General features: G+C 45.3%; 1 protein-coding gene across 1 annotated transcript in view; it reads left to right on the forward strand.

The window, feature by feature from the left end:
- CCNC (cyclin C) overlaps positions 1–26,294 on the forward strand; it is a 53,679-nt gene extending 27,385 nt beyond the window's left edge. Inside the window, exons 6-12 of the mRNA XM_069726314.1 lie at positions 1,018–1,073; positions 6,158–6,193; positions 7,631–7,722; positions 15,478–15,545; positions 16,129–16,208; positions 16,302–16,420; positions 25,919–26,294. Of these exons, the coding sequence (XP_069582415.1) occupies positions 1,018–1,073; positions 6,158–6,193; positions 7,631–7,722; positions 15,478–15,545; positions 16,129–16,208; positions 16,302–16,420; positions 25,919–25,973 (506 nt within the window). The 3' untranslated portion in view covers positions 25,974–26,294. The remainder of the gene's footprint in view (positions 1–1,017; positions 1,074–6,157; positions 6,194–7,630; positions 7,723–15,477; positions 15,546–16,128; positions 16,209–16,301; positions 16,421–25,918) is intronic.
- The last annotated feature ends 1,119 nt before the right edge of the window (positions 26,295–27,413 follow it).

Consider the following 27,413-nt stretch of genomic DNA (forward strand, 5'->3'; position numbering starts at 1 on the left):
GGAAGGTGACTGGAGAAAATAGAATTAGTCTTACCGGTAATTTGGTTTCTAGGAACCTTCCATGACAGCACTAATCTCCCTCCCCATCTGATAATCCTATTGGATGATTCCTGCACTTTGGTGGCAACTATACATGCTAGTGTGTCCAGAAAAAACACTGGAGATAGCAGGAAGGGGAGGGTTATTTAACCTCTTTGTGTTTCCTGTCCCCCATCAGGGCGGGGAGACATCCTCCAAGATGACTGTCGTGGAAGGTTCCTAGAAATCGAATTACCGGTAAGACTAATTCTATTTTTTATTTTTTTTTATTTTTCTCAACTCCTCATCAGAGAGTTCTCCTCTTCTTTATCCATGTGTAGTGTGGCGCACACACAATGCAAAAATTCAGTCAACTCCCACCCCCCCCCCCCCCCTTTTTTTTATCTGGTTTGAGGTATTATTTTCATATTGCCCAAACCTGTTACTTGCCACAGGTGACTTTGAATGAGCCTCACATGCTTGAAACAGTTGTTTACCCACAAATTTGGAAAGGAGCCAACAATTTTGTCTGGCCCACTTTTGAGGTTCAATGTGAAATTATGTTCAATTTGCTTTTTTTTTTTTTTCACTTCTTCCTATACAAAAAGGAAATAAGCGTGTATAACAAATCTTGTGTAATTGCAATAATTTTCTGGGAGAAATACTTCATTTTCTGAAACAATTTCAAGGGTGCCATCACGTTTACCAATGACTGAATTAGCTAAACCTGGTACATATATAGACTTTTCAGTAGTCCCACTTCCATTTTTTTTTTTTTTTTTTAATCCTGGGTATTTTCAATAACCGTTATGACATTTTACATCATACTTGCATTATTTGGTTGGTTTTATGTTTCCTATATGGGTTCACTAGAATGTTGACTCTCAAAATACCATAATTTGTGAATTCCTTTTTTGTTTTTGAGGTTCTTAATATTTTACAGTAAATAGGTAATGTAAAAACATGATTACTAAACTATTTTTTTTCCTCTTTTTATAGTAAAAACTAGATTTTCATATGCATTTCCTAAAGAATTTCCCTACAGGATGAATCATGTAAGTAGGAAATGGTCTAGCTTTATATTGTGCTATACATATCATTTACCTGATGTTGTTTGTGGCCCTTTACTTCATATCAGGATATAAGAATCGAAGTTACAGCTGAAACCGCGCATAAAGGGACCAAAAACACGTGTGAAAATATGCAAACACTCGTGCAAACAATAGAAATGGCAACTGGGGGGCTTCTAGAGGCTGCACAGAACCAACCAAGAAGCAGACAAAACCACCAAGGGTCCACCCGTGACCACTGCTAAGGAGCGACCCAATAACCCGCAATGATAGTGTGGCGGGCCCCCTACCAGATCTAAAGTATCAGATGATACATCCAGATAAAAACACAAATGTGTGAAAAGGTGGACTTACCAGAACACAGATGCAGCGGTGTCGGCGAGGTGGGCGCACATGGGGTTCTGTGGTGGAGAGCCCAGCACCAGGAAGATGAAAAGGCGTGTAGGCAAGCAAACCTGAGAGGGGCTGCAGCACAGCGGTGCACCGAGAGGTAGGTGCAACAGGATAAATGGATAAATACACGTGGATGCTGCGCAGGGAAGCCCCGAGTACAGGGAAGGAATAGATACACGGGCGAACCTGCAGGGAAGCGGGCACAGGGACGCTGTGCAGTAGCTACGTAGAGCCAGGGAAAGCCCCGGCCGGTGGCGTCCCTGGATACGAGCGGGGGGAAGATGGCCGACAGAAGACTCAGCGTGTGAAGTCACAGCTACGGAGCGGCACTGGGACCAGACTTAACCAACGCGTTTCAGAGGAACTCCGTCCTCCTTCGTGTATCTATTCCTTCCCTGTACTCGGGGCTTCCCTGCGCAGCTTCCACGTGTATTTATCCATTTATCCTGTGCACCTACCTCTCGGTGCACCGCTGTGCTGCAGCCCCTCTCAGGTTTGCTTGCCTACACGCCTTTTCATCTTCCTGGTGCTGGGCTCTCCACCACAGAACCCCATGTGCGCCCACCTCGCCAACACCGCTGCATCTGTGTTCTGGTAAGTCCACCTTTTCACACATTTGTGTTTTTATCTGGATGTATCATCTGATACTTTAGATCTGGTAGGGGGCCCGCCACACTATCATTGCGGGTTATTGGGTCGCTCCTTAGCAGTGGTCACGGGTGGTCCCTTGGTGGTTTTGTCTGCTTCTTGGTTGGTTCTGTGCAGCCTCTAGAAGCCCCCCAGTTGCCATTTCTATTGTTTGCACGAGTGTTTGCATATTTTCACACGTGTTTTTGGTCCCTTTATGCGGGGTTTCAGCTGTAACTTCTATTTTTAGTACCTCTATAGCAGGATTGGCACTCACCTGCCCTTACTCCAGCTGCTAGGGACTTTGTGTTTAGGATTAGCGCTTGTGTGTTTCCCCCTTTTTGTAGTATATAAGAATCATTTGGGTGAATGAGTAGATCCAATTGCTGATCATTAAATAAATTTGTAGATAAACCAGATACGGTAGGTAAATATTGTGTTTAATGTTGGTTCATATGCCTGGTCCCTATTCATGGCTTATAATGAGGGACACGCTGTTTTTTTTTTTTTTTTTTTTACTTGGGCATTTAGTCGCCCTGATAACCTTTCCTGTTTGATATTCAAATATTTTTTGCCTTTTTTTTTTTTTGCAATACGTGTGGCAAAAATTTTAATTTCCATTTTTATTTTTTTTCTCACACACTATGAAAATGTTTAAAATTCTCCCAAAGATCATTTTTTGTGTGTGTGGGCATTTTAACGTATTAATACATTCTTTTACATTTTTCTCTCTCTCTCTTTTCTCTCCTGTAATAGGGCTCTCATATTAGTCACAGATATGAGTGAAATTCAGGCTCTTGGTTGCATAGCAGAGTTATGATTTAACAAGGTCCCAAATGGGGTGGGCACTTCAAACAAAGTATAACACCCAACCCATAAATGTATAAATATGGGGAAACTAAAGAGATCCACCAATTAAGTTACCGTATATACTCAAGTATAAGCCGACCCGAGTATAAGCCGACCCCCCTAATTTTGCCACAAAAAACTGGGAAAACTTATTGACTCGAGTATAAGCCTAGGGTGGAAATGCAGCATTTACCGGTGAATTTCAAAAATAAAAATAGATCATTATTTCCCCATAGCTGTGCCATATAGTGCTCTGCACCGTTCATTATTTCCCCATAGCTGTGCCCCATATAGTGCTCTGCACCGTTCATTGTGCCCCATTGCTGTGCCCATATACGGTGCTCTGCACCGTTCATTGTGCCCCATTGCTGTGCCATATACGGTGCTCTGCACCGTTCATTGTGCCCCATTGCTGTGCCATATACAGTGCTCTGCACCGTTCATTGTGCCCCATTGCTGTGCCATATACGGTGCCATATGCTCCCTGCATGTCCCACGTATATACACAGCTCTGCCACCTGCATGTCTCACATATATACACAGCTCTGCCGCCTGCATGTCCCTCATATATACACAGCTCTGCTCCCTGCATGTCCCACATATATACACAGCTCTGCTCCCTGCATGTCCCACATATATACACAGCTCTGCTCCCTGCATGTCCCACATATATACACAGCTCTGCTCCCTGCACCGTTCATTGTGCCCCATAGAAATCTCTGCCGCCGCCGCCGCCGCTGCTGCAATAAAAAAAAAAAACACATACTCACCTCCCTTGATTGCAGCTCCCGGCGTCTCGTTCCGGCGCCTCCATCTTCCCGGCGTCTCTGCTCTGACTGATCAGGCAGAGGGCGCCGCGCACACTATATGCGTCATCGCGCCCTCTGCCTGAACAGTCAGAGCGCAGACGTCGGGAAGATGGAGGCGCCGGCCGGGAAGATGGAGCGACGCCCGGCGGCTGGAACGAGGACAGGTGAATATGACATACTCACCTAGTCCTGGCGATCCTCGCGCTGTCCCTCTGCCTGGTCTTCGGTGCCGCAGCTCTTCCTGTCAGCGGTCACCGGCACCGCCGATTAGAGGAATGAATAGGCGGCTCCGCCCCTATGGGAGGTGGAGCCGCTTATTCATATCTCTAATGAGCGGTCCCACGTGACCGCTGAAGAGAGGAAGAAGCTGCAGCACAGAAGACGGGGAGGAAGGCAGGGACAGCGCGAGGATCGCTGGGACTAGGTAAGTATACCTCAGCGCCCTCACCCCCTCACCCGCCGACCCTGCCACCCACATTGACTCGAGTATAAGCCGAGAGGGGCACTTTCAGCCCAAAAATTTGGGCTGAAAATCTCGGCTTATACTCGAGTATATACGGTAAGTCAAAATATTTAAATTTTATTGCAATTAATTATAAAAAACGTAAGGTATAAAAAAAAAAAAAAAAAAAAAAAAAAAAGCACATGATATAGATGGCAATAATACCTTAGGGGATGCGGGGCATACAAAGAAGGGTAGAAAAATGTCAAAGAATATAAAAATATATAGTATATGAGGAGGATAATGGAAGGATTCAATAAACCAAAAGATTAATGCAGGTAGGTGGCTTCCTTCCTTATAAACGAACCTCAATGCCCTAATTACCATTCAATAATGGTAAGGAGGCAGCATTTGTTAAAATATATTATAGCAAGATAAATATCCAAACTGCATGTATATATAATAATAATAATAATAATAATTTTTATTTATATAGCGCCAACATATTCCGCAGCGCTTTACAAATTATAGAGGGGACTTGTACAGACAATAGACATTACAGCATAACAGAAATACAGTTCAAAACAGATACCAGGAGGAATGAGGGCCCTGCTCGCAAGCTTACAAACTATGAGGAAAAGGGGAGACACGAGAGGTGGATGGTAACAATTGCTTTAGTTATTCGGACCAGCCATAGTGTAAGGCTCGGGTGTTCATATAAAGCTGCATGAACCAGTTAATTGCCTAAGTATGTAGCAGTACAGACACAGGGGGCTATTAACTGCATAAAGTGAATGAGAACATGATGCGAGGATTTTTTATATAAATAGGCCACACAGGGATAGTTAGGTTAATGCATTGAGGCGGTAGGCCAGTCTGAACAAATGAGTTTTTAGGGTACGCTTAAAACTGTGGGGATTGGGGATTAATCGTATTAACCTAGGTAGTGCATTCCAAAGAATCGGCGCAGCACGTGTAAAGTTTTGGAGACGGGAGTGGGATGTTCTGATTAATGAGGATGCTAACCTGAGGTCATTAGCGGTGAATGTGGGGATGGTATAATGCTATAATATTATATTTCAACCTCTGCTTCAACCTATTTAATCAGGAGAACATAGTCTAAAATACCAAAATGTGCTTTTTATTGAAAATCCATACATGGGTAATAAATATTAGACAAAACATAACATGGGTTTCATGTACATAATTCAGTGAACAAATCCATAGCTGTAAGAAACGGCCTTGAATAAGACAGGGAAACCATTCATGACCACAGGAGGGAGTTGGATAACAGAATTCACAACAGGAATCATCACCATAAACCTTTCATCTCATCGAATATCTCCTTTGGTGTGTGGCCTTTCAAGTAAAGAAACCTGATAACTGCTCTGTATTCCACTGGGTCCATTATCAAACCTCACTTCACTTCAGCACCTGTAAAATCAAGACCGATATCCGTTCTGAGTTGCAAATTGGCACGTAACCTATAGAAACATATCATTACACATGTGCCGTTTCAGCATCCTGTGATAAATAGAAGTAGACCAGGGAAATATTTAATGAATGCTCTTGTACATAAAAATATCCAATACACCTGAAGGAAAAAAAACACCAGTGCAGTTCAAAGGAGATATTGCAGACTAAATTAGCAAGCAGTGTAATTACTATAGACTTCAATGGCGAAATTGTTTGTAACATGAGAGCTGCTGCTGATGGTTGCACACTTCCATCAGGCGGAAGTATGACAGCTGCAATTCGGCAGCCACTGATAGGCTGCAGTGCTCCTGTGAAAAACCACTTAAAAGATCTCCAGGAGACACAGCGCTCAAAGCGGTGCCTGTCAAGGAAGGATGCTCTTGATTTTTATTTTACTAGTCACATTAGGGACATTGTCGTCAGGTAGTGTACAACCCCTTTTAATAAGCACTTTTTTTCATATTCATTTTTAGATACTTGAATGTGAATTTTATCTACTAGAGCTAATGGTAAGTGGTCGTATAGTTGATGTGCCTCTCCATGTTCACCCCTGTATGAAAAGTTTTTTGTCAGGTGCTAGTATTAAACCTCTGCTGCATGAAATCCCTGAAACAAAGTATTAAATGCTCTTAGGAAAACCAGGCAAGTTTGTGTGATGTATATGAAAGTTCCTATTTCTGCACACTTTGGGTGATTTTACAGACTAAATATATTGCTGCTACTCAGAACCAAGCAAGGAGTGTATATAGAAAATCAATATAGTTTATTTGTAACAAATACATAAAATCATTCAAGTATATACTGGATGCCTCAGGCCAAACTAGAGGACCAGCAGGTAATGACACACCACAAAGTATTCCATATTACTCAATTAATATATATTGCATGGCAGGGTTATATATTCCCTCTGGAAAAGCAACCGTACTTCATGGATAGACCTAAATTTACCATGTATATTTGTATCATACAACCGCTCATATCTCCATAAAGATTGCTTCCCTAAGTTCCCATATGAAGATCAAATAGAAAAGACTGGCTTTGTGCCTAGTAAATAACCACTGTCTAAAGTGCATAAAGTAGCAAAGATTACCTGAGTGGAGTGTGTTCCCTGCTGCGTATAACCCCGACGCGCGTTTTGCCTGTCCTTTTTCTGGGGAAGAATAGGTCAATATAAGATCGGTGGGCAGACCGACACCTGCCACACCCACCAATCACCCACAACCCCCCCCCCCCCCCTTTTTTTTTTTTTTTTTTTTTTAAATCTGGCAGAGACTGTAATGAAATGGTTCATGGAGCCAGAGCAGCCCAGCCCAGCCCTGTTCCTGTGTGCTGCCAATAAGCTCACTTCACTAGGTCCTGAGCTGGATGATCTGCCAATGGCCACTACACAATGTAAATTGCTGTGCTATTTCTGCTCTAATCACCATTTTGTTTGCATCCTGCTTCTTCTGGAGCTCAAAACAGCTGATCAGTGGAGGTGCTGGGTTGTTGGACCTCCACTGACCTGATCTAGATGACCTCAATAGTGTCATATTTCCTATTAGTCCCGTGCCTAGCCCGATGATGTCCTGTGCAAATAGATGGGGTGTTTTGTATTTCACGGTATGGTCCATTGATTTTTTTTTTTAAGTCAAACTCCAACTTCTCAGTAACGGAGTAACAGACTGGCCATATAAAGGTATTACTGGGCTTGTCTTTGAAAGAGCTACATGCACATTCAAATAGTTTTTGACTGAAATTCTGCTGGCTGGTTTACGCTTTTTCTTCTTCAACTCCATTAAGTTGTATTGACATTTGCAACTTTACAAAAAATAGTTAGCTTTGTAGATTGGGTGAATTGTTGGCGCCCACATTTGGAATACAGGCTATGCAATGGTATGTAACTACAGAATATAATGGCAGTAGTTATTTATTCCCTTATCGTTTTGTCGCCCTTTTGTATTCAGGATTGTTGCTTGATAGTTTATCATCCGTATAGACCCTTGTTACAATATGTGCAAGATATGGGACAAGAAGACATGTTGCTTCCACTGGCATGGTAACGCTACATTCTAGTGACTCTCTGTACAAAGCCTTTGTGTTTCCTGTATATTTCATGCTGTTTCTCGGATGTATACATTGTGGTGTTGTCCAGAACGTTTAATCCAGCCCTAATACATTAATTACTCAGACGTTGGTAACACTTCAAATGTCTCCTGGGCCTCCTGGCACCTAATACTAATAAATGAAACCGACAAGCCTTATTTCCATGCGTTATATGCTTGGACCCCATACCTGAAATGCATCAGAAAAGCACTTGACTCTTTTAAGATCAAAGACTCCTTAAAACTTTCTGTCCACACCAAAATTTAACCTTTCAGAACAACAACTTCTAAGTAAAGGTATATGATTTGCTATATCCAATCAATGGGGCCCCCCACTGTATGCTAAATTTGGGGGCTGTCATTAGCCTAAATAGCAGAAAGCCAGAGTAAGTGGACTTCAAGTGCACTGCTGATTGAAGACTTTCACATGTGGTTGTCCTGAGGAAGGAGTCGGATTTGACTCTGAAATGCTTTGAAAAATAAACCACCTTCAACTACCGTAATTTGTTTTATGATTGGTTCTTGAATCAGCAGCTTACTCTAAGTCTACTTACTCTCTTTGTATTCTATATAAATCTGTGAGCGCTGCAGTGGCTGACAACTAGGCTGTGATGGTGGTTGTCACACACAACCCTTACAGGTGAGCAGCTTTAAACGAAATCTCTAACCTTAATACTCAGATGAGACCCAATCGTGATTTGTCTCTTTTTCTCCAATTTGGCTTAGAGTTAGTCTTGTTGCCGCCTCCTTTAAAGGATTTTGTAAGACATATGTCCCTCTCTCCTGAGAATGGGGCTCTGCAGAGATCTCTCTGAAAGGAGTAGAGATCGAGTGTGAATAGCTCCAGGCAATTCATTCTATGGGGAACTGTCAAAAATTGCTGAGTACAACCTTTTTGTTATATCTGACAATAAAATTCTTGCCCATCGCATGTATCTTATGGAGCAGGGCTTGTGACGCTGCATTCATAGTGACACACTGTCGTGTGATATCTTAGCCAGTGGCTCCTTGGACGTTTTGTCAGTATGGAGTAGACCTAACTTTGTTTTAGAGATAACTGTGGCAAAGCTGTCCACTTCCCAGACATATCAGACAGCCAAACCCGCTGTTCTTAACGGATTCACACAACAGTCTAATTTGTATTGTTGTCCTGGACAATTTGTTAGGGAGCTAAGCATCCCCCCCCCATGTCCAATTTTGGACTGACGATCTTTTTGTTATCCCTAAAATAAGCTGCTCTCTCATGCTGAACACAATAGCGCTCGGCCGATCAAGCATTCCGTTGTTTGGGAGCGATAACAGAGATGGTTGCCAGCCAATTCATCTTTCGGGCTACTGCAATCTAATGTGTATGGCGGGCTTAAGGTACCTTCACACATAACGATATCGTTAACGATATCGTTGCTTTTTGTGACGTAGCAACGATATCGTTAAGGAAATCGTTATGTGTGACAGCGACCAACTTTCAGGCCCCTGCTGGGAGATCGTTGGTCGCTGAACAAAGTCCAGAACTTTATTTCGTCGCTGGATCGGCGTGTGTGACACCGATCCAGCGATGTCTTCACTGGTAACCAGGGTAAACATCGGGTAACTAAGCGCAGGGCCGCGCTTAGTAACCCGATGTTTACCCTGATTACCAGCGTAAAATTAAAAAAAAAAACAAACACTACATACTTACCTACCGCTGTCTGTCCCCGGCGCTGTGCTCTGCGCTCCTCCTGCTCTGGCTGTGAGCGTCGGTCAGCCGGAAAGCAGAGCGGTGACGTCACCGCTCTGCTTTCGGCCGCTGTGCTCACAGTCAGTGCAGGAGGAGTGCAGAGAAGCAGAGCGCCGGGGACAGACAGCGGTAGATAAGTATGTAGTGTTTGTTTTTTTTACTTTCACGCTGGTAACCAGGGTAAACATCGGGTTACTAAGCGCGGCCCTGCGCTTAGTAACCCGATGTTTACCCTGGTTACCCGGGGACTTCGGGATCGTTGGTCGCTGGAGAGCTGTCTGTGTGACAGCTCTCCAGCGACCAAACAGCGACGCTGCAGCGATCCGGATCGTTGTCGGTATTGCTGCAGCGTCGCTTAATGTGAAGGGGCCTTAAGTCTACCACATATTATTATTCAAGAAAGAGAGGAGGGGGGAGAGGGAAGGGTTGGAGCTTGACACGCCGAGACATGCATCTGTAAGCCGTTGCAAATGAATGTAGCTGGTGGGTGCTGTACCTGCTGGTGATTTCAGCTGAAGTAGAAGAAAGGAAAAGGGAATTTCCAGCACGTCCATCCAGTGTAAGTTAAATATCCAAAATTTATTAGAACATTTTAAAAAAACTATTAAAAAAGAGAGAGAGACCCTCTCTGCCTGACGCGTTTCTGGCTCACCCTGGGTGCCCCTGGAGCGGTGCCCCTGGCTGTTTAACAACCTAAATACAGCCAGCAAGATCGATCGCAACATTTAGGAGGCTAGGAGAGGGAGGGGGCTCCCTTACGATCGGCACACCAGCGATGTCCTCACAAGGGTTTGATGAATCTTCATTGCAACCCAAGGTTGTCATGAAGACCTCCAGGTCTGCTAGCGACGGTGGCCTGCGTAGACCATGCCAGGAGCATGGCCTAAGGGTATGTTTCCACTGTCGGTAAATGCTGCGGGTTGGACGCCGCATACAGCCGCAGTGTCCAACCTGCAGTGGCCAGATGTTAAAGCATAATGGAGGGGATTTCAAGAAATCCCATCTCCATTATGCGTGCAGGGACGCCTCCGGCTTCCCTGCGTAAACGTGCATGCGACACGTCTTTCCTGACTGCAGCATGTCTAAACTTGGAGACACTTCGTCTCCGCAAGATAAATGTCACCGGCGTTTAAAAGCCAGCAGCGCTTTGGACGGAGCAGACATGTGCTGCGTCCAAAGTGCTGCCAGTTTCTACCCGTGGAAACATACCCTAAGAGGCTTCTGTCAGTGCAGCTCTGACAGGTATAGTGCAATGCATTATACCAGAAATCAAAGTAACAAAAGTTATAAAGTCTCATAAAGAGACCAAGTGGGGGTAAAATATTTAAAATTCACAAATTAATCGAAAAATATGCCAACAAAAACAGTGAATATTTGATCCCTTGCTGATTTTGAAGTGTGCCCACTGACAAAGACATGAACAGTCTATAGTTTTAAGGGTAGGTTAATTTTATCAGCTTTTTTTCACATTGATTTACATTGTGCTGCACAGAAACTGCACAGAAACTGCACATGCAGATTTAGTGCAGAAAATTCTGCACCACATTTCCTACGTGTGCACATAGCCTTAGAGTTCTGGCTCCTACAGACCAGTTAGACGCTCCTAATCAACTCTTTACCTGCATTAAAGACAGCTGTCTTACATAGTCACCTTTATAAAAGATTCCTGTCCACAGACTCGATTAACCAGTCACTCTAACCTCTACAACATGGGCAAGACCAAAGAGCTTTCTCAGGATGTCAGGGACAAGATCATGGACCTGCACAAAGCTGTAATGGACTACAAAACCATAAGTATGATGTTGGGTGAGAAGGAGACAACTGTTGGTGCAATAGTAAGAAACTGGAAGAAATACAAAATGATTGTCAATCGTCATCGATCTGGGGCACTATGCAAAATCTCACCTCGTGGGGTATCCTTGATCATGAGGAAGGTGAAAGATCAGCCTAAAACTACATGGGGTGAACTTGTTAATGATCCCAAGGCAGCTGGGACCACAGTCACCAAGAAAACCACTGGTAACACATTACGCCGTAAGGCTATGTGCACACGTCAGGATTTTATGCGGAAATTTCCTGAGCAAAACTGGAGATTTTCCGCATAAAATCCGCACGCGTTTCTCTCCTGGTTTCGTCGCGTTTTTGCGCAGATTTTTTGCTTTTTTTTTCTGGAGCTTCCCAATTCAATAACACTAGATGGTGGCCCGATTCTAACGCATCGGGTATTCTAGAATATGCATGTCCACGTAGTATATTGCCCAGCCACGTAGTATATTGCCCAGCCACGTAGTATATAGCAGAGCCACGTAGTACGGTATATTGCCCAGTCACGTAGTATATTGCCCAGTCACGTAGTATATTGGCCAGCACAGAGCCACGTAGTATAGAGACTTAAAAAATAAAAATAAACATATGCTCACCTATAGCCCGTTGAAGACCTGCTATACTTACCATCCGCCGCCTTTCCCGCTCCTCGCCACGCTCCCTGGATCGCTCCATTGCAAAAGGCAGCTTGCGGTCCCAGGGCTGGTGTGAGCAGGACCTATGATGATGTTGCGGTCACATGACCGTGATGTCACGGCAGGTCCTTGTCGCACATCAGCCCTGGGACGGGACCGGAAGCTGCCGCTTGCAATGGAGCGGTCCGGGGAGCGTGGTGAGGAGCGAGAAAGGCGGTGAAAGGTGAGTATAGCAGGGGTTTTTTTTTTGTTTTTTTTTTTAAACATGACCTATTTTTACTATTGATGCTGCCTAGGCAGCATCAATAGTAAATAGTTGGGGACACACAGGGTTAATAGCAGCGGTAACTGAGTGCGTTACACCGCGGGCCGTTACTGCTGCCATTAACCCTGTGTGAGCGGTGAGTGGAGGGAATTACGGAGCGGGCGCCGGGCAGTGAGTGCAGGGGAGTAGGGGAGGGACTAATCGGACTGTGCCTGTCACTGATTGGTCGCGGCAGCCATGACAGGCAGCTGCCGAAACCAATCAGCGAATGAATAACCGTGACAGAAGGACAGACAGACAGACGGAAGTACCCCTTAGACAATTATGTATATGGATAGTGGGAAATCCGCAAAATTAATGAACATGCTGCGTATTTTTCCGCATGCGTATTTTTTTGCGGAAAAATCCGCAGCATGTGCACAAAAAGTGCGGAATGCATTGGAAATGATGGGATGCATAATGTATGCGGTTTTCATGCGTTTTTGCTTCGGAATACCGCCGAAAAAACGCTCAAAATACACAAGCAATCCGCGAATAATCTGGAACATGTGCACATACCCTAAAGGTTTAAAATCCTGCAGTGCCCGCAAGGTACCCCTGCTCAAGAAGGCACATGTGCAGGCCCGTCTGAAGTTTGCCAATGAATACCTGGATGATTCTGTGAGTGACTGGGAGAAGGTGCTGTCGTCAGCTGAGACAAAAATTGAGGTCTTTGGCATTAACTCAACTCGCTGTGTTTTGGAGGACGAGAAATGCTGAATATGACACAAAGAACACCGTCCCCACTGTCAAGCATGGAGGTGGAAACATTATGTTTTGAGGGTGTTTCTCTGCTAAGGGCACATGACTAATGCACCGCATCAATGGGAGAATGGATAGAGCCATGTACCGTAAAATCTTGAGTGACAACCTCCTTCCCCCTTCCAGGATATTAAAAATGCGTTGTGGCTGGGTCTTCTAGCAAGACAGTGACCCAAAACATACAGACAAAGCAACAAAGGAGTGGCTCAAAAAGAAGCACATTAAGGTCATGGAGTGGCTTAGCCAGTCACCAAACCTTTATCCCATAGAAAAATTAAGGAGGCAGTTGAAGCTCTGAGTTGCAAAGCGACAGCCTCAAAATCTTAACGATTTAGAGGTGATCTGCAAAGAGGAGTGGACCAAAATTCCTATTGACATGTGTGCAAACCTTGTCATCAGCTACAAAAAACGTCTGACTGTTGTGCTTGCCAATAAGGGTTTTGCCACAAAGTATTAAGTCTTGTTTGCAAGATGGATCAAATACTTATTTTTCACTGCAAAATGCAAATAAATTTATGTAATTTATACAATGTGATTTTCTGGATTTTATTTTAGATATTCTATCTCTCAATGTTAAAATTAACCTACCCTTAAAATTATAGACTGTTCATGTCTTTGTCAGTGGGCAAACTTATAAAATCAGCAAGGGATCAAATAACTTATTTCCCCCATTATAACTACCGTATATACTCGAGTATAAGCCGAGATTTTCAGCCCAAATTTTTGGGCTGAAAGTGCCCCTCTCGGCTTATACTCGAGTCACGGTAGCGGTGGGGTCGGCGGGTGAGGGCGCTGAGGCATACTTACCTAGTCCCAGCGATCCTCGCGCTGTCCCAGCCGTCCCACGGTCTTCTGTGCTGCAGCTTCTTCCCCTCTTCAGCGGTCACGTGGGACCGCTCATTAGACAAATGAATAGGCGGCTCCACCTCCCATAGGGGTGGAGCCGCCTATTCATTTCTCTAATCAGCGGTAACGGTGACCGCTGATAGAGAAAGAAGCTGCGGCACCGAAGACAGCTGTGACAGGCGGGGAGCGCCAGGATCGCTGGGACTAGGTAAGTATGTCATATTCACCTGTCCGCGTTCCAGCCGCCGGGCGCCGCTCCATCTTCCCAGCGTCTCCGCTCTGACTGCAGGTCAGAGGGCGCGATGACGCATATAGTATGCGCGGCGCCCTCTGCCTGATCAGTCAGTGCAGAGATTCCGGGACCGGACGCTGGGGAGCTGCAAGCAAGAGAGGTGAGTATGGCTTTTTTTTTTTTTTATTGCAGCAGCAGCGGCCATGGCACAGATTTATGTGGAGCATCTATGGGGATATATGAACGCTGCAGAGCACTGTATGGGGCACAGCTATGGGGAGATATGAACGCTGCAGAGCACTGTATGGGGCACAGCTATGGGGAGATATGAACGCTGCAGAGCACTGTATGGGGCACAGCTATGGGGAGATATGAATGCTGCAGAGCACTGTATGGGGCACAGCTATGGGGAGATATGAACGCTGCAGAGCACTATATGGCACAGCCAAGGGGGAATATGAACAGTGCAGAGCACTATATGGGGCACAGCTATGGGGAGATATGAACGCTGCAGAGCACTATATGGGGCACAGCTGTGGGGAGATATGAACGCTGCAGAGCACTATATAGGGCACAGCTATGGGGAGATATGAACGCTGCAGAGCACTGTATGGGGCACAGCTATGGGGAGATATGAACGCTGCAGAGCACTATATGGCACAGCCAAGGGGGAATATGAACAGTGCAGAGCACTATATGGGGCACAGCTATGGGGAGATATGAACGGCGCAGAGCACTATATGGCACAGCTATGGGGAAATAATGATCTATTTTTATTTTTGAAATTCACCGGTAGCTGCTGCATTTCCACCCTAGGCTTATACTCGAGTCAATAGGTTTTCCCAGTTTTTTGTGGCAAAATTAGGGGGGTCGGCTTATACTCGGGTCGGCTTATACTCGAGTATATACGGTATCTGGTTTAAGGGCATAAAAATGAAAAGCTTGAAAATGTAAACATTTTTTGCCAAAATGGCAATATTTTCACTAACGCAAAAAAAATCGACCTAAATTTACCACTAACAAAGTATAATGTGTCCCCCCAAAAAATCAATCTCAGAATCCGTGGAATATGTTGAAATGTTCCAGAGTTATTACCTTCATAAAATGACACTCGTGAGGATTGTAAAATTTGGCTTGTTCAGGAAGGTGAAAACGGGCTCGGAGATGAAGGGATTAAAGGTCTCAGTAAAATCTACAATTCCCCCCCCAACCCCTTCCCGAAATGCCAAGCCCTCATACAGCTGTTTTAAACACAAATCGTTGACTCTTGAAAGAAGGGGAGGAGAAAACTGACAATGTGAGATGGTTTAATACTGAGGCTATAACCAGCTGTGTATTTCCTTTCTGTGAGTAGAGCGTGACTGATACTGGTTTATTCTCTTACTCCAGGAGAATAGTAAATGACACATACAGGACAGATCTGTGCCTGTTGTACCCTCCTTTCATGATTGCCCTTGGTAAGTGTAAAGGCATTTATCACAAAATAAAAATCTCTATCTCTTGTTATCTCTAAATTATTTAAGGGAAATCTGTGACTAGACACGGACTCGCAATGCCACAAAACTATTGGCTGCTTCTATAGCCACCTACCAAACAGACCTTTCATTTGAGGGCTGACTGTTAAACCCATATTTTTCCTAAATATGATTAGGGGCTTTATTCTGCATTGCCATAAAAACGCAAGATGCAAATTACCTCTTCAGAGGGGATGAAGACTTGATCTCTGATGCCCCATTTTGTAATTAACAGTCCTAAAAGTCAATATCGACCCTTTAACTAGCTTTGCTACATGACTTGGCATAAGAAGCCAAACCAAAAGCTCCATTTCCAGACACTTGCTTTGGGGTGTTGCCCCTCCTCATTGCAAAGCAGGAGATCTGAACCACAGTCAAAGGCCCCTCGCCTAAGAGAGGACGTCTCTCCTTGCAGAGCGTGCCAAGACTCCTTTCTATTGAGGTTTTTTTTAAGCATATTTTTTCTAGACGGGGACCTAGAAATATAAACTGATATGTATTCTAAAAATGTGTACTTCTCTTTCAGCCTGCTTGCACGTGGCATGTGTTGTTCAGCAGAAGGATGCACGCCAATGGTTTGCAGAACTTTCCGTAGACATGGAAAAGGTGTCTATCCTATCATTTTTCTTTATTATATTCTGTTTTTGCTATTTGCCATCTTAGACTTATGGTGTCTTCTGGTGTCTTTATTATTGACAGATCTTAGAAATCATTAGAGTTATTCTGAAGCTTTATGAACAGTGGAAAAATTTTGATGAGCGGAAAGAAATGGCTGCTATTCTTGGTAAAATGCCAAAACCAAAGCCGCCACCCAATAGGTAACTGGAAATCGGACTATGCTTTTGTCTGAAATTCACTACATGAATATATTGTCTTTTGGGGAATCTATACATTACAGCTAGTGTTCAAACTGAGAAGTTCTTCTTGTTGCTTTTTTGGAGGACACCTTGGTTACAGAGGAAGATAAATGATAGAGGGGGTGGATGTTTTATTTTTTTATTATGCTGATCTAGATTCTGACAGTACTACCTCTTGTGGTAGGACATTCTACAATCTGACTGCTCTGACTGTGAAGAACACTGTCCTGATTAGATGCTGGAATCTTCTCCACGTGAAGAATGAAAATGTTATCTTTCACAATGACATCCAGAAACTTTTTTTTTTTTGCCAATTTCCTTGCCCGACAGCAGTAGAACATTAAATAAATAAAATAAATAAATATATAAATACTAGATGGTGGCCCGATTCTAACACATCGGGTATTCTAGAATATGCATGCCCACGTAGTATATTGCACAGCCCACGTAGTATATTGCACAGCCCACGTAGTATATTGCACAGCCCACGTAGTATACTGCACAGCCACGTATGTAACAGGTTAAAAAAGCGTTAAAATAAAAAATAAACATATACTCGCCTTCCGAGGGAGCCCTTGTAGTCCTGTCGCCTGTGCGCGGTGCAGGCGGCAGCTTCCGGTCCCAGGGTTGGATGAGCGCAGGACCTGTGATGATGTCACATGACCGTGACGTCATGGAAGGTCCTTCTCGCATACCATCCTTGGCCCCGGAACCTGCCGCTTGCACTGCCGAGGAGAGGACGCGGTGGCGGAGGGTGAGAATAACCTTTTGTTTTTTTTATTTGTAACATTAGATCTTTTTACTATTGATGCCGCAAACGCATCATCAATATTTAAAAAGTTGGTCACACAGGGTTAATAGCTGCGTTAATGGAGTGCGTTATACCGCGGTCCATTAACGCTGGCATTGACCCTGTGTGAGGGGAGTACGGAGCGGGCACTGACTGCGGAGAGGAAGGAGCGGCCATTTTTCCGTCGGACTGTGCCGGTCGCTCATTGGTCGTGGCAAAACAGCCAAGACCAATCAGCGACTTGATTTCCATGACACAGAGGCCGCGACCAATGAATATCCGTGACAGAAAGACAGACAGACGGACGGAAGTGACCCTTAGACAATTATATAGTAGATTGGGTACCATCATAATCTATGACAGTCAGAAAAACATGTCGGTTATACTGTACAGTGATCATCTTTTGTTCATGTCGCATATAAAACAACTACTTGATGTAAACGTTTGGCCCCAATAAAGTAAAAAAGCCTATACTTTCCTCCGGCGCCGCACCAGCGGTGTCTGCACTTGCGGTCGCGGGGCTCTCGTGCGGTTGTTGTGACACTTGAGCTGGCACCCAATCAGCACTGGCGTCACTGTCCCCGCCTTCATACGAATTGAACATGAAGAGGAAATCTGAGCTCAGCCACAATCTAGACTTTCTCTTCATCTTCATATTCAATTTGATCGTAGGTGGAGACAGTGATGCCAGCTCTGTTTGGACGCGGGGCTCGCGTGTCACAACAAACGCATGAGAGCCTCAGGACCGCGAGTGCAGACACCGCTGCAATAGTGTTGGCATGGCAGCTGAGTATAGACTTTTATTTAGTCTAGGCCAAATATTTAGATCAAGAAGGGGTTATCCTAGTAGTGGACAACCCCTTTAATTAACAAGTGATCAAAAACTCTTATGTATCCAAAAGTAATAGTAATAATTCAAGCTTGTCTAGCAAAAAAATAAGCTCTCATAACTGTATATATAAAAATGATAAAAAGTGGAGTATCAGAGTATGGTGATTAAAAAGAAAATATATTTTTGTTGAAAGTACTATAGCATAAAACTACCGTATATAAACTTGGTATTGTAGTGATTGTACCTACCAACATAATAACTGTGTTGACTTTGATTTTTGAGTACCTTTTAAATGGTGCTAAAAAATTTTTTAGAATTTCGCATCCCAATGAGTGAAATGCAAAGTGATCCAGATGTTGCATTTACCACAAAATGGTGCCAATGAAAACTACAGTTTGTCATGCAAAAAAAAAAAAAATGAGGCCATTGCACTGATGGAAAGTTGTGAAACTTTGGCATCTCAATATAGGGTGAATAAAAAAAAAAACAAGATTAGATTATTTTTTGTGTATTGTACAAAATCACAGGACCTAAATATAACTATATAAATTTGATACACAAAAAAAACTGAGAGTCTTGAAGACTTAAGGGTTTCTCCCAAACTATATTTCAGGAGTGCACAGCTCCCCATCTTCCTGAGAGATGATGCCCTCCTGCTTTGACCGTTTGTACCAGCTGCATCATCGCACGACTGAGCAGAATAGTGCTCTTCTGATGCTGCTAGGAGTCTGCTTTGCCAGCTGCAGTGCCACTGCATTCCTCCAATGCTGCTAGGAGTTTGCTTTGCCAGCTGCAGTGCCACTGCATTCCTCCAATGCTGCTAGGAGTCTGCTTTGCCAGCTGCAGTGCCACTGCATTCCTCCAATGCTGCTAGGAGTTTGCTTTGCCAGCTGCAGTGCCACTGCATTCCTCCAATGCTGCTAGGAGTCTGCTTTGCCAGCTGCAGTGCCACTGCATTCCTCCAATGCTGCTAGGAATCTGCTTTGCCAGCTGCAGTGCCACTGTGCTCCTCCGATGTTGCTAGGAGTGTCTTTGCCTTTAGCCAGCTGCAGTGCCACTGCAATTCTCCAATGGGGCTAGGAGTCTGCTTTGCCAGCTGCAGTGCCACAGCGCTTCTCCGCTGTAGCTAGGAGTCTGCTTTGCCAGCTGCAGTGCCACTGCATTCCTCCAATGCTGCTAGGAGTCTGCTTTGCCAGCTGCAGTGCCACTGCATTCCTCCAATGCTGCTAGGAATCTGCTTTGCCAGCTGCAGTGCCACTGTGCTCCTCCGATGTTGCTAGGAGTGTCTTTGCCTTTAGCCAGCTGCAGTGCCACTGCTGTTCGCCGATGTGGCTAGGAGTCTGCTTTGCCAGCTGCAGTGCCACTGCGCTCCTCCGATGTTGCTATGAGTCGGCTTTGCCCTTGCCATCTGCAGTGCCACTGTGCTCCTCTGATGTGGCTAGGAGTCAGCTTTGCCTTTACTCGGACTCCCATGACAGCACGACGAGAGAGGGGATCCGCCCATTAGGAACAGGAAACCTACAGATACAAAAGGGCGGTACCTCTCCCTTGCCTCAGTTGGTTTCCTGTTCCTGAAGGGGACGGATGCCTACAGAAGGAGCCCAGGCCGGCCGAATACGGTAGCGGGGGGGTCTCCTACCTCGGCGGAGATCCCTGGAGACGCCACGGTGGTCCTTGCTGGATTTCACGGCAGTGGCGTTCGCAGCAGGGAGCGGAGTCCGGAGGATTTCCTGCCTCCATCAGTGTCGGCGCAGGTAAGTATTCCCATTGGTGGTGCAGCGGTATGGTGTGGCTGCGGGTGCCGGGCTTAGGCGTGTGGGTGAGCTCCCGGAGCGCTGCGCTCCATCCCCGGCGTCCTGCACAGCTCTCAGCGCGTGCTGGAGCATTTCCGGGTGCAGTGACGTCAGGGGGCGGGGTTAGCGGCCGCTTCCGGGTCGCCGGACGTCTGCGCATGCGCAGTCGTCCCAAGATGGCGGCGCCCATCGCGTCTGTGTGCCGGTTTTGACCGCAAGATCTCCTGCCCTCTGCTGTATCCTGGACCAATAGGGACAGCGCTGGCCCATCTGCTGACCAGATCCAAGGGGTATTTATGCAGGTGGAGATGTTAGATCCCTGCTTTTGGTCGCATTTCGTCATGGAGAGTGGTGGTGAGCAGCAGCAGCTGCCAGACGAGGTACGTCAGAAGCCCAAACAGAAGGATAGAGGCGACCAGCCCAGTCGTAAGAGCTCTTCCGAACAAGGATCCAGAGCTTCGACTAAAGAAACCCCTCGGATTCCGGTACTTTACTTTGGCGCACGGGTAAGTGATCTACGTGAAAGTTCACTCTGTGACGCGGGCCCCTTATACGTTATCATTCCAGGGGAAGAAGAGTACGGGAAAGTCTAAACATAAGGAGTGTGCCCTCTGTGGAGTCCCTCTACCTGACTCTTGTTCAAAAAAACTATGTGCCCCCTGTATACAGCAGACGGTGAGGTCTACAGGAGCGGGTTGGTGGTAGTGACATTAGGTCAGATATTAGTTATCTCCTATATTGTCCTCCCCTAGGTAGCAGAAGAGTCCGTAACTCCGACAAATCTGAGGGAAATGATCCGGCTGGAAGTAAGGGAATCACTACGGTCCCTATCCCAAGCGGAAGGCTCGAAGCATAGGACTCTCTTGGACTCTAATTCTTCAGAGGAAGAAAGAGAGGAAAATTCCTATCTCTCCAGTCCTCTCTCCTCTTCATCAGATGAGGAGTCAGGACGATTCTGTCTACCCTTGGATAAAATCGACTAAGTTGTCAAATCAGTTAGAGGCACCATGGGTATAGAGGAACCTAAATCACAACCCTAGAAACAGGAGATGATGTTTAGCGGACTTGATCGTAAAAAACATAGATCTTTCCCGGTAAACGAAAAGATTCAGGACTTGATCCTTAGAGAATGGAAGAAACCAGAAAAAAAGGGGGCCTTACCACCAGCATTAAAACGCAGGTATCCCTTTGACGATCTGGTTGTGGATACATGGGATAAAGCTCCTAAATTGGACGCGGCTGTTGCAAAGGCGTCAAAGAAAGCCTCATTACCCTTTGAGGATATGGGGACCCTCAAAGATCCTCTGGACAGTAAAGCAGATATATTCCTTAAAGGTACCTGGGAGATGGCGGCTGGATCTCTCAGACCTGCTGTGGCGGCAACATGTACGGCCAGATCATTAATGGTCTGGCTAGATCAGTTAGAGTCTCAGCTTAAGGACGGTGCATCCAGGGACACTATTCTGAAGGCTCTACCGACCATCCAGAATGCTGCAGCCTTCCTATCGGACGCATCGGTGGACTCTGTCAGAATGGCGGCCAGAGCGGCAGGACTATCCAACGCGGCTCGCAGGGCCTTGTGGCTGAAATGCTGGTCAGGTGACATTCAGTCTAGAACCAAGCTCTGCGCCATTCCGTGTGAAGGACAATACCTCTTCGGTCCAACTCTGGACGAGTTGTTGGAAAAAGCAGGGGATGACAAAAAGAAATTCCCCAATCTATATCCATCTTACTACCGGCCGTTCAATCGAAGGAGATTTGGTCGCGGGAAGAAACGCGGGTCCTCTCCCACTAGAGAAAGTTTCAGATGGGAAGACAGACGCGGTAGAGGTACAGGATATATGTTTCGCCGTTCCTCAAAGGATCAGAAAAAACCGGACCAATGACTAGCGATCCCTGTGAGGGGTAGACTGTCAGCATTCTCTTCAGCTTGGCTTGACATTACAAACAGTAAATGGGTCAGAGGCATCATTACTGAAGGTCTAAAACTGGACTTCAATCACTGGCCTCGTGAAAAATTTAAATTAACCCCTTTACGTTCCTCCCGCCTTGAGCAAGCAGCCCTGGAAGCAGAGGTTATCAACTTATGTTCCAAGAACGTGCTGATTGAAATTCCGGAATCGGAAAGAGGAAGGGGATTTTATGCTCCTCTTTTTCTGATTAAGAAGCCAGACGGATCTTTTAGAACGATCATTAATCTCAAATGTCTTAATGAGTTCCTGGTCAATGAATCATTTAAAATGGAAACAATCAATTCAGCAATAAAAATGTTGTTTAATCACTGTTTCATGGTAGTTGTAGATCTAAAAGATGCATACTATCATGTTCCAATACATGAACACTTCCAGAGATTCCTGAGAGTAGCTGTGTCAATGGGGGGCCAGATTCGCCATTTCCAGTTCAGAGCTCTTCTCTTCGGCTTATCGGCAGCTCCTAGGGTGTTTACAAAGTTAGTGGCCGAAGTCATGGCACACTTACGAGAGTCTGACATCCTAATTATTCCCTACTTGGATGACTTTCTTATAGTAGGGAGCTCTGCAGACCATTGCCGTTCTCAGCTAGAGACAGCCACATCCAAACTTGAGCATCTGGGGTGGATCGTAAATTACGAAAAATCTCGTTTACAGCCCCAGAAAATACAAAGATTTTTGGGACTATTGTTAAACTCAGAATCCCAACAGTGTTGTCTTCCACCCGACAAGTTGTTACATATCCAGCAACAGGTGTCTAGGGCAATTGATAAGCCATCCATGACCCTTAGACAGGCTATGTCACTATTGGGTTCTTTAACCTCTTGCATTCCCGCCGTCCGTTGGGCCCAGTTCCACACCAGACCGTTACAATCCGAGGTGCTGGTTAATGATAGAATCTTACAGGGGTCCCTGCAGAATCAGATTACCTTAGGTCCAAAAGCACTCACATCTCTTAGGTGGTGGCTAGACAGTGAAAACTTATCAGCGGGAGTTCCCTGGGTGTCACAGGTAACACGTGTTGTAACAACGGATGCTAGCCCTTCGGGTTGGGGAGCACACATGGATCACATGATGGTTCAGGGTCTTTGGTCCCCTCCCCTAACATCAGCCTCCTCCAACCAGAAAGAGTTAATGGCAGTAGAGCTTTCAGTGAAAAAATTCCTCATATATCTGCAGGGTCATCATGTCAAGATCCTATCGGACAACCAGGTGGCAGTCGCATACATAAATCATCAGGGTGGAATTCATTCTGAGTCACTGATGAGAGTGGCGGATCGTCTGTTCCAGACAGCAGAAAATCACTTCTTATCCCTAACCGCTCTACACATAAGAGGAAAAGAAAACATCAAAGCGGACTTTCTAAGCCGCAACACCTTGAGACAAGGGGAGTGGTCCCTAAACAATTGCGTGTTCGATCAGATCGTCCACAAATGGGGACATCCAGAAGTAGATTTATTTGCTACCAGGGACAACCGGAAGACAACAAAATTTTGTTCCCTAAATCCCAGGGAAAATCCTCTGACGGTAGACGCTTTTCTGATCAAATGGGATTTTCAACTGGCGTATGCATTTCCTCCACTAGGCCTGTTACCCCTAGTAGTCAGGAAGATAAGAGAAGATCGGGCCAGAGTTATATTGAATGCCCCATTCTGGCCCAGAAGGGCCTGGTTCACTTGGCTCAGGATCATGTCAGTGGAGGACCCCTGGGTACTTCCGGACATTCCAGATCTGCTCTACCAGGGTCCGATCAGTCATCCTCAAGTAAAGAATCTCCATTTAACGGCATGGATTTTGAAAGGGCGTTGCTAAAAAGCAAAGGGTTCTCCCCGAGTCTAATTGAGACCCTTATGAAAAGTAGAAAGCAAATAACCACAACAATTTATGCTAGAACCTGGCGGAAATTTCTGGCCTCTTCTGATTTTAATTTAGAAGAGGGATTACCTATAAAACAAATCTTAGAATTTCTGCAAAAAGACTTAGAGCTAGATCTATCCACTAGTACTCTAAGGGTACAGGTCTCGGCCCTAGGTGCTCTATTTTCATGTAACATCGCCAATAATTGGATCTCGAGGTTCATTAAAGCATCTATTAGATCTAGACCCATACATAAAGATAGATCTATGCCTTGGGATCTCAACCTAGTACTGTCAGCATTGACTAGAGAGCCGTTTGAACCTTTACAATCAGCTTCAATTAAGGCCCTATCTCTTAAGACAGCTTTTCTGGTGGCAATTACATCTGCCCGTAGAGTTGGGGACATACAAGCACTCTCCAGGGTATCCCCTTATACAGAGTTTCTACCAGACAGAGTAATCCTCAGACCGGACCCAGCCTATTTACCAAAAGTGTCATCACTGTTTCACAGGACACAGGAGATAGTTTTACCATCCTTCCTTCCCAATCCCTCCAACCCTGAAGAACTACTCCATACATTAGATGTTAGGAGATGCCTGCTAGAATACATCTCTATTACTGACACGTGGAAGAAAGATGATGCGTTGTTCTTATCTTTCCAAAACCCTAGAAAGGGACTTAGGGTATCAAAGTACACACTAGCAAAGTGGATTAGGGAGGCTATCTCTTTGGCTTACACTGCAGGTGGAGGTCCGGCTCCGCAGAATCTGAGGGCGCATTCCACCAGGGCCATGGCTACATCCTGGGCGGAAAAGTCTGGAGTATCAATCGACCAGATATGTAAGGCGGCCACATGGTCATCCCTGTCCACCTTCTTTAAGCACTATAGGTTGGATTTGGGGGCTTCCTCTGATCTCACATTCGGGTTAAGGGTGCTACAGGCCATAGTCCCTCCCTAAGGAAGCTTACATCTCTGTAATTCTCTCGTCGTGCTGTCATGGGAGTCCGAGTAAAGCATTAAGCTACTTACTGGTAGCGGCATTTCTCGGAGGCCCATGACAGCACCCTTAGTTCCCTCCCTATTCACTGGGGGTTGCACTTCCTATAGATGTATATATTTCACAATACGATACCAGTCCCAATAGATGTCTGATATTTTGTATATAATCTGTATATAGTGTATATTTTTGTGTACCACTACCCGCGGTAGTCCTCTCAAGACTCTGAAATACAACTGAGGCAAGGGAGAGGTACCGCCCTTTTGTATCTGTAGGTTTCCTGTTCCTAATGGGCGGATCCCCTCTCTCGTCGTGCTGTCATGGGCCTCCGAGAAATGCCGCTACCAGTAAGTAGCTTAATGCTTTACCAGCTGCAGTGCTACTGTGCTCCTCTGATGTGGCTAGGAGTCAGCTTTGCCTTTACCAGCTGCAGTGCCACTGCGCTCCTCCGATGTTGCTATGAGTCAGCTTTGCCTTTACCAGCTGCAGTGCCACTGTGCTCCTCTGATGTGGCTGGGAGTCAGCTCTGCCTTTGCCAGCTGCAGTGCCACTGTGCTCCTCTGATGTGGCTGGGAGTCAGCTCTGCCTTTACCAGCTGCAGTGCCACTGTGCTCCTCTGATGTGGCTGGGAGTCAGCTCTGCCTTTGCCAGCTGCAGTGCCACTGTGCTCCTCTGATGTGGCTGGGAGTCAGCTCTGCCTTTGCCATCTGCAGTGCCACTGTGCTCCTCTGATGTGGCTGGGAGTCAGCTTTGCCTTTGCCGCTGCAGTGCCACTGTGCTCCTCTGATGTGGCTGGGAGTCAGCTTTGCCTTTGCCAGCTGCAGTGCCACTGTAGTTCCCCAATGTGGCTCGGAGTCTGCTTTGCCAGCTGCAGTGCCACTGCGCTCCTCCGATGCTGCAAAGATGTTGCTAACGGCGAGCTTCAGTGATCCTGGCCAAATTCAGAGTAGTGCTTACAAGTTCTATTTGAAAGCTTGTAAGCTCTGCTCATGTATAGCGATCGTTACAGCAGTGGCTGGCTACAAAGGCAAACAAGCCATGAGCAAAATAGAAAATGACTGCTTGAACAGAGGAATTTTGCTTGTTTTCAGAAGCGCTCTGTAATTTTACCCTTTTATTAAGACAGTCTTTAGTTTGGTAAATGTGTAATCTAAAATGCTAATATTTCAACCTTTTTTTTTTTTTTTAATTTTTTTTTGTTCTTTTTTTGTTTAACTAGTGAAGGGGATCAAGGACCAAATGGAAGCCAAAGCTCCAATTACAGCCAGTCGTGAAAATCCGTAATTATCTAGTACTGGACCAAACGGGATCAAGATTTTGCCATAGTGATCACCCACCATCTTTACTGAAGTAGTATTCTTGACCAGTCGGATACACAGTCTGCCTTCTCAATCAGAGGAAAAACTAGTTGAACTTTTTTATGAGAGAGAATTTACAAATGTGAGCACACTGCTGCTGAACCCTGATTTCAGCGCTCAAATAATTGCACATTATTTTTTTTATTTTTTTTGCCAGCAGCTAGGTGACCAGTTTTAATATCCAGATCTTGGCCATCTGGACTGCAATCTTCTAAACAATTAAATGATATTGTGGTATGCTGGTCTTTTTCTCATTATTTTATTAAGTTTTTCTAACAAATGTAATCTCACATTAGGATTGGCTATATTTATCCAAGCCAAAAAGAATGGAGGAGTGCAGGAATACACAATGATGTATAATGAATACCAAATGAGGTGAGAAGCACTGAATGCTTGGTGCTCAATCTGATCTCCAAAAGAACAGTGCTATTTGGCTCTGACATGGACCCGGTATATGGCCATCTAAATGTATCCTTAGATTGGTTGTATTTCCCTCTTGTCCCATATGCTAGAATATGTACATATTGTGTGTGAATAAAAATGCACCTTCTAAATATAGTCTAAAGCTGGACATATATACAGTGCCTTGCGAAAGTATTCTTCCCCCTGGAACTTTTCAACCTTTTCCCACATATCATGCTTCAAACATAAAGATACCAAATGTAAATTTTTGGTGGAGAATCAACAATACGTGGAACACAATTGTGAAGTTGAACAAAATTTTTGGGTTATTTTTTAATTTTTGTGTAAATTCAAAAACTCAAAAGTGGGGCGTGCAATATTATTCGGCCCCTTTACTTTCAGTGCAGCAAGCTCACTCCAGAAGTTCATTGTGGAGCTCTGAATGATCCAATGTTGTCCTGAAGGCCCAATGATGATAAATATAATCCACCTGTGTGTAATCAAGTCTCCGTATAAATGCACCTGCTCTGTGATAGTCTCAGGCCATGTTCACACAGTGCGTTTTTTACCGCGGAACCGCGGCGGTTTTGCCGCTGCGGTTCCGCAGCTGTTTTCCATGCAGGGTACAGTACACTGTACCCTATGGAAAACAGGACACACTGTGCACATGGTCCGGAAATTGTAAAAAAAAAGCCGCGCTGAATAGCTCCCGGAAAAAAGGAGCATGTCAATTCTTCTTCCTGAACCGCAGCGGTTCTGCACCCATAGACCTCCATTGTGAGGTCAAAATCGCAGTAAAACCCGCAGATCAAAAATATATCTGCGGGTTTTACTGCGATTTGATGTGCAGAACCGCTGCAGCAGGAAGTGCGGGGGAGCGGGCGGAAGTGCGTGGGCGGAGTGTGGCTGCCCCCCGTGCTCCGATGCCCCCCCCCCCAGTGCTCCGATGCCCCC

The sequence above is a fragment of the Ranitomeya imitator genome, chromosome 5, assembly GCF_032444005.1.
Source record: "Ranitomeya imitator isolate aRanImi1 chromosome 5, aRanImi1.pri, whole genome shotgun sequence".
Classification (NCBI taxonomy): Eukaryota; Metazoa; Chordata; class Amphibia; order Anura; family Dendrobatidae; genus Ranitomeya; species Ranitomeya imitator.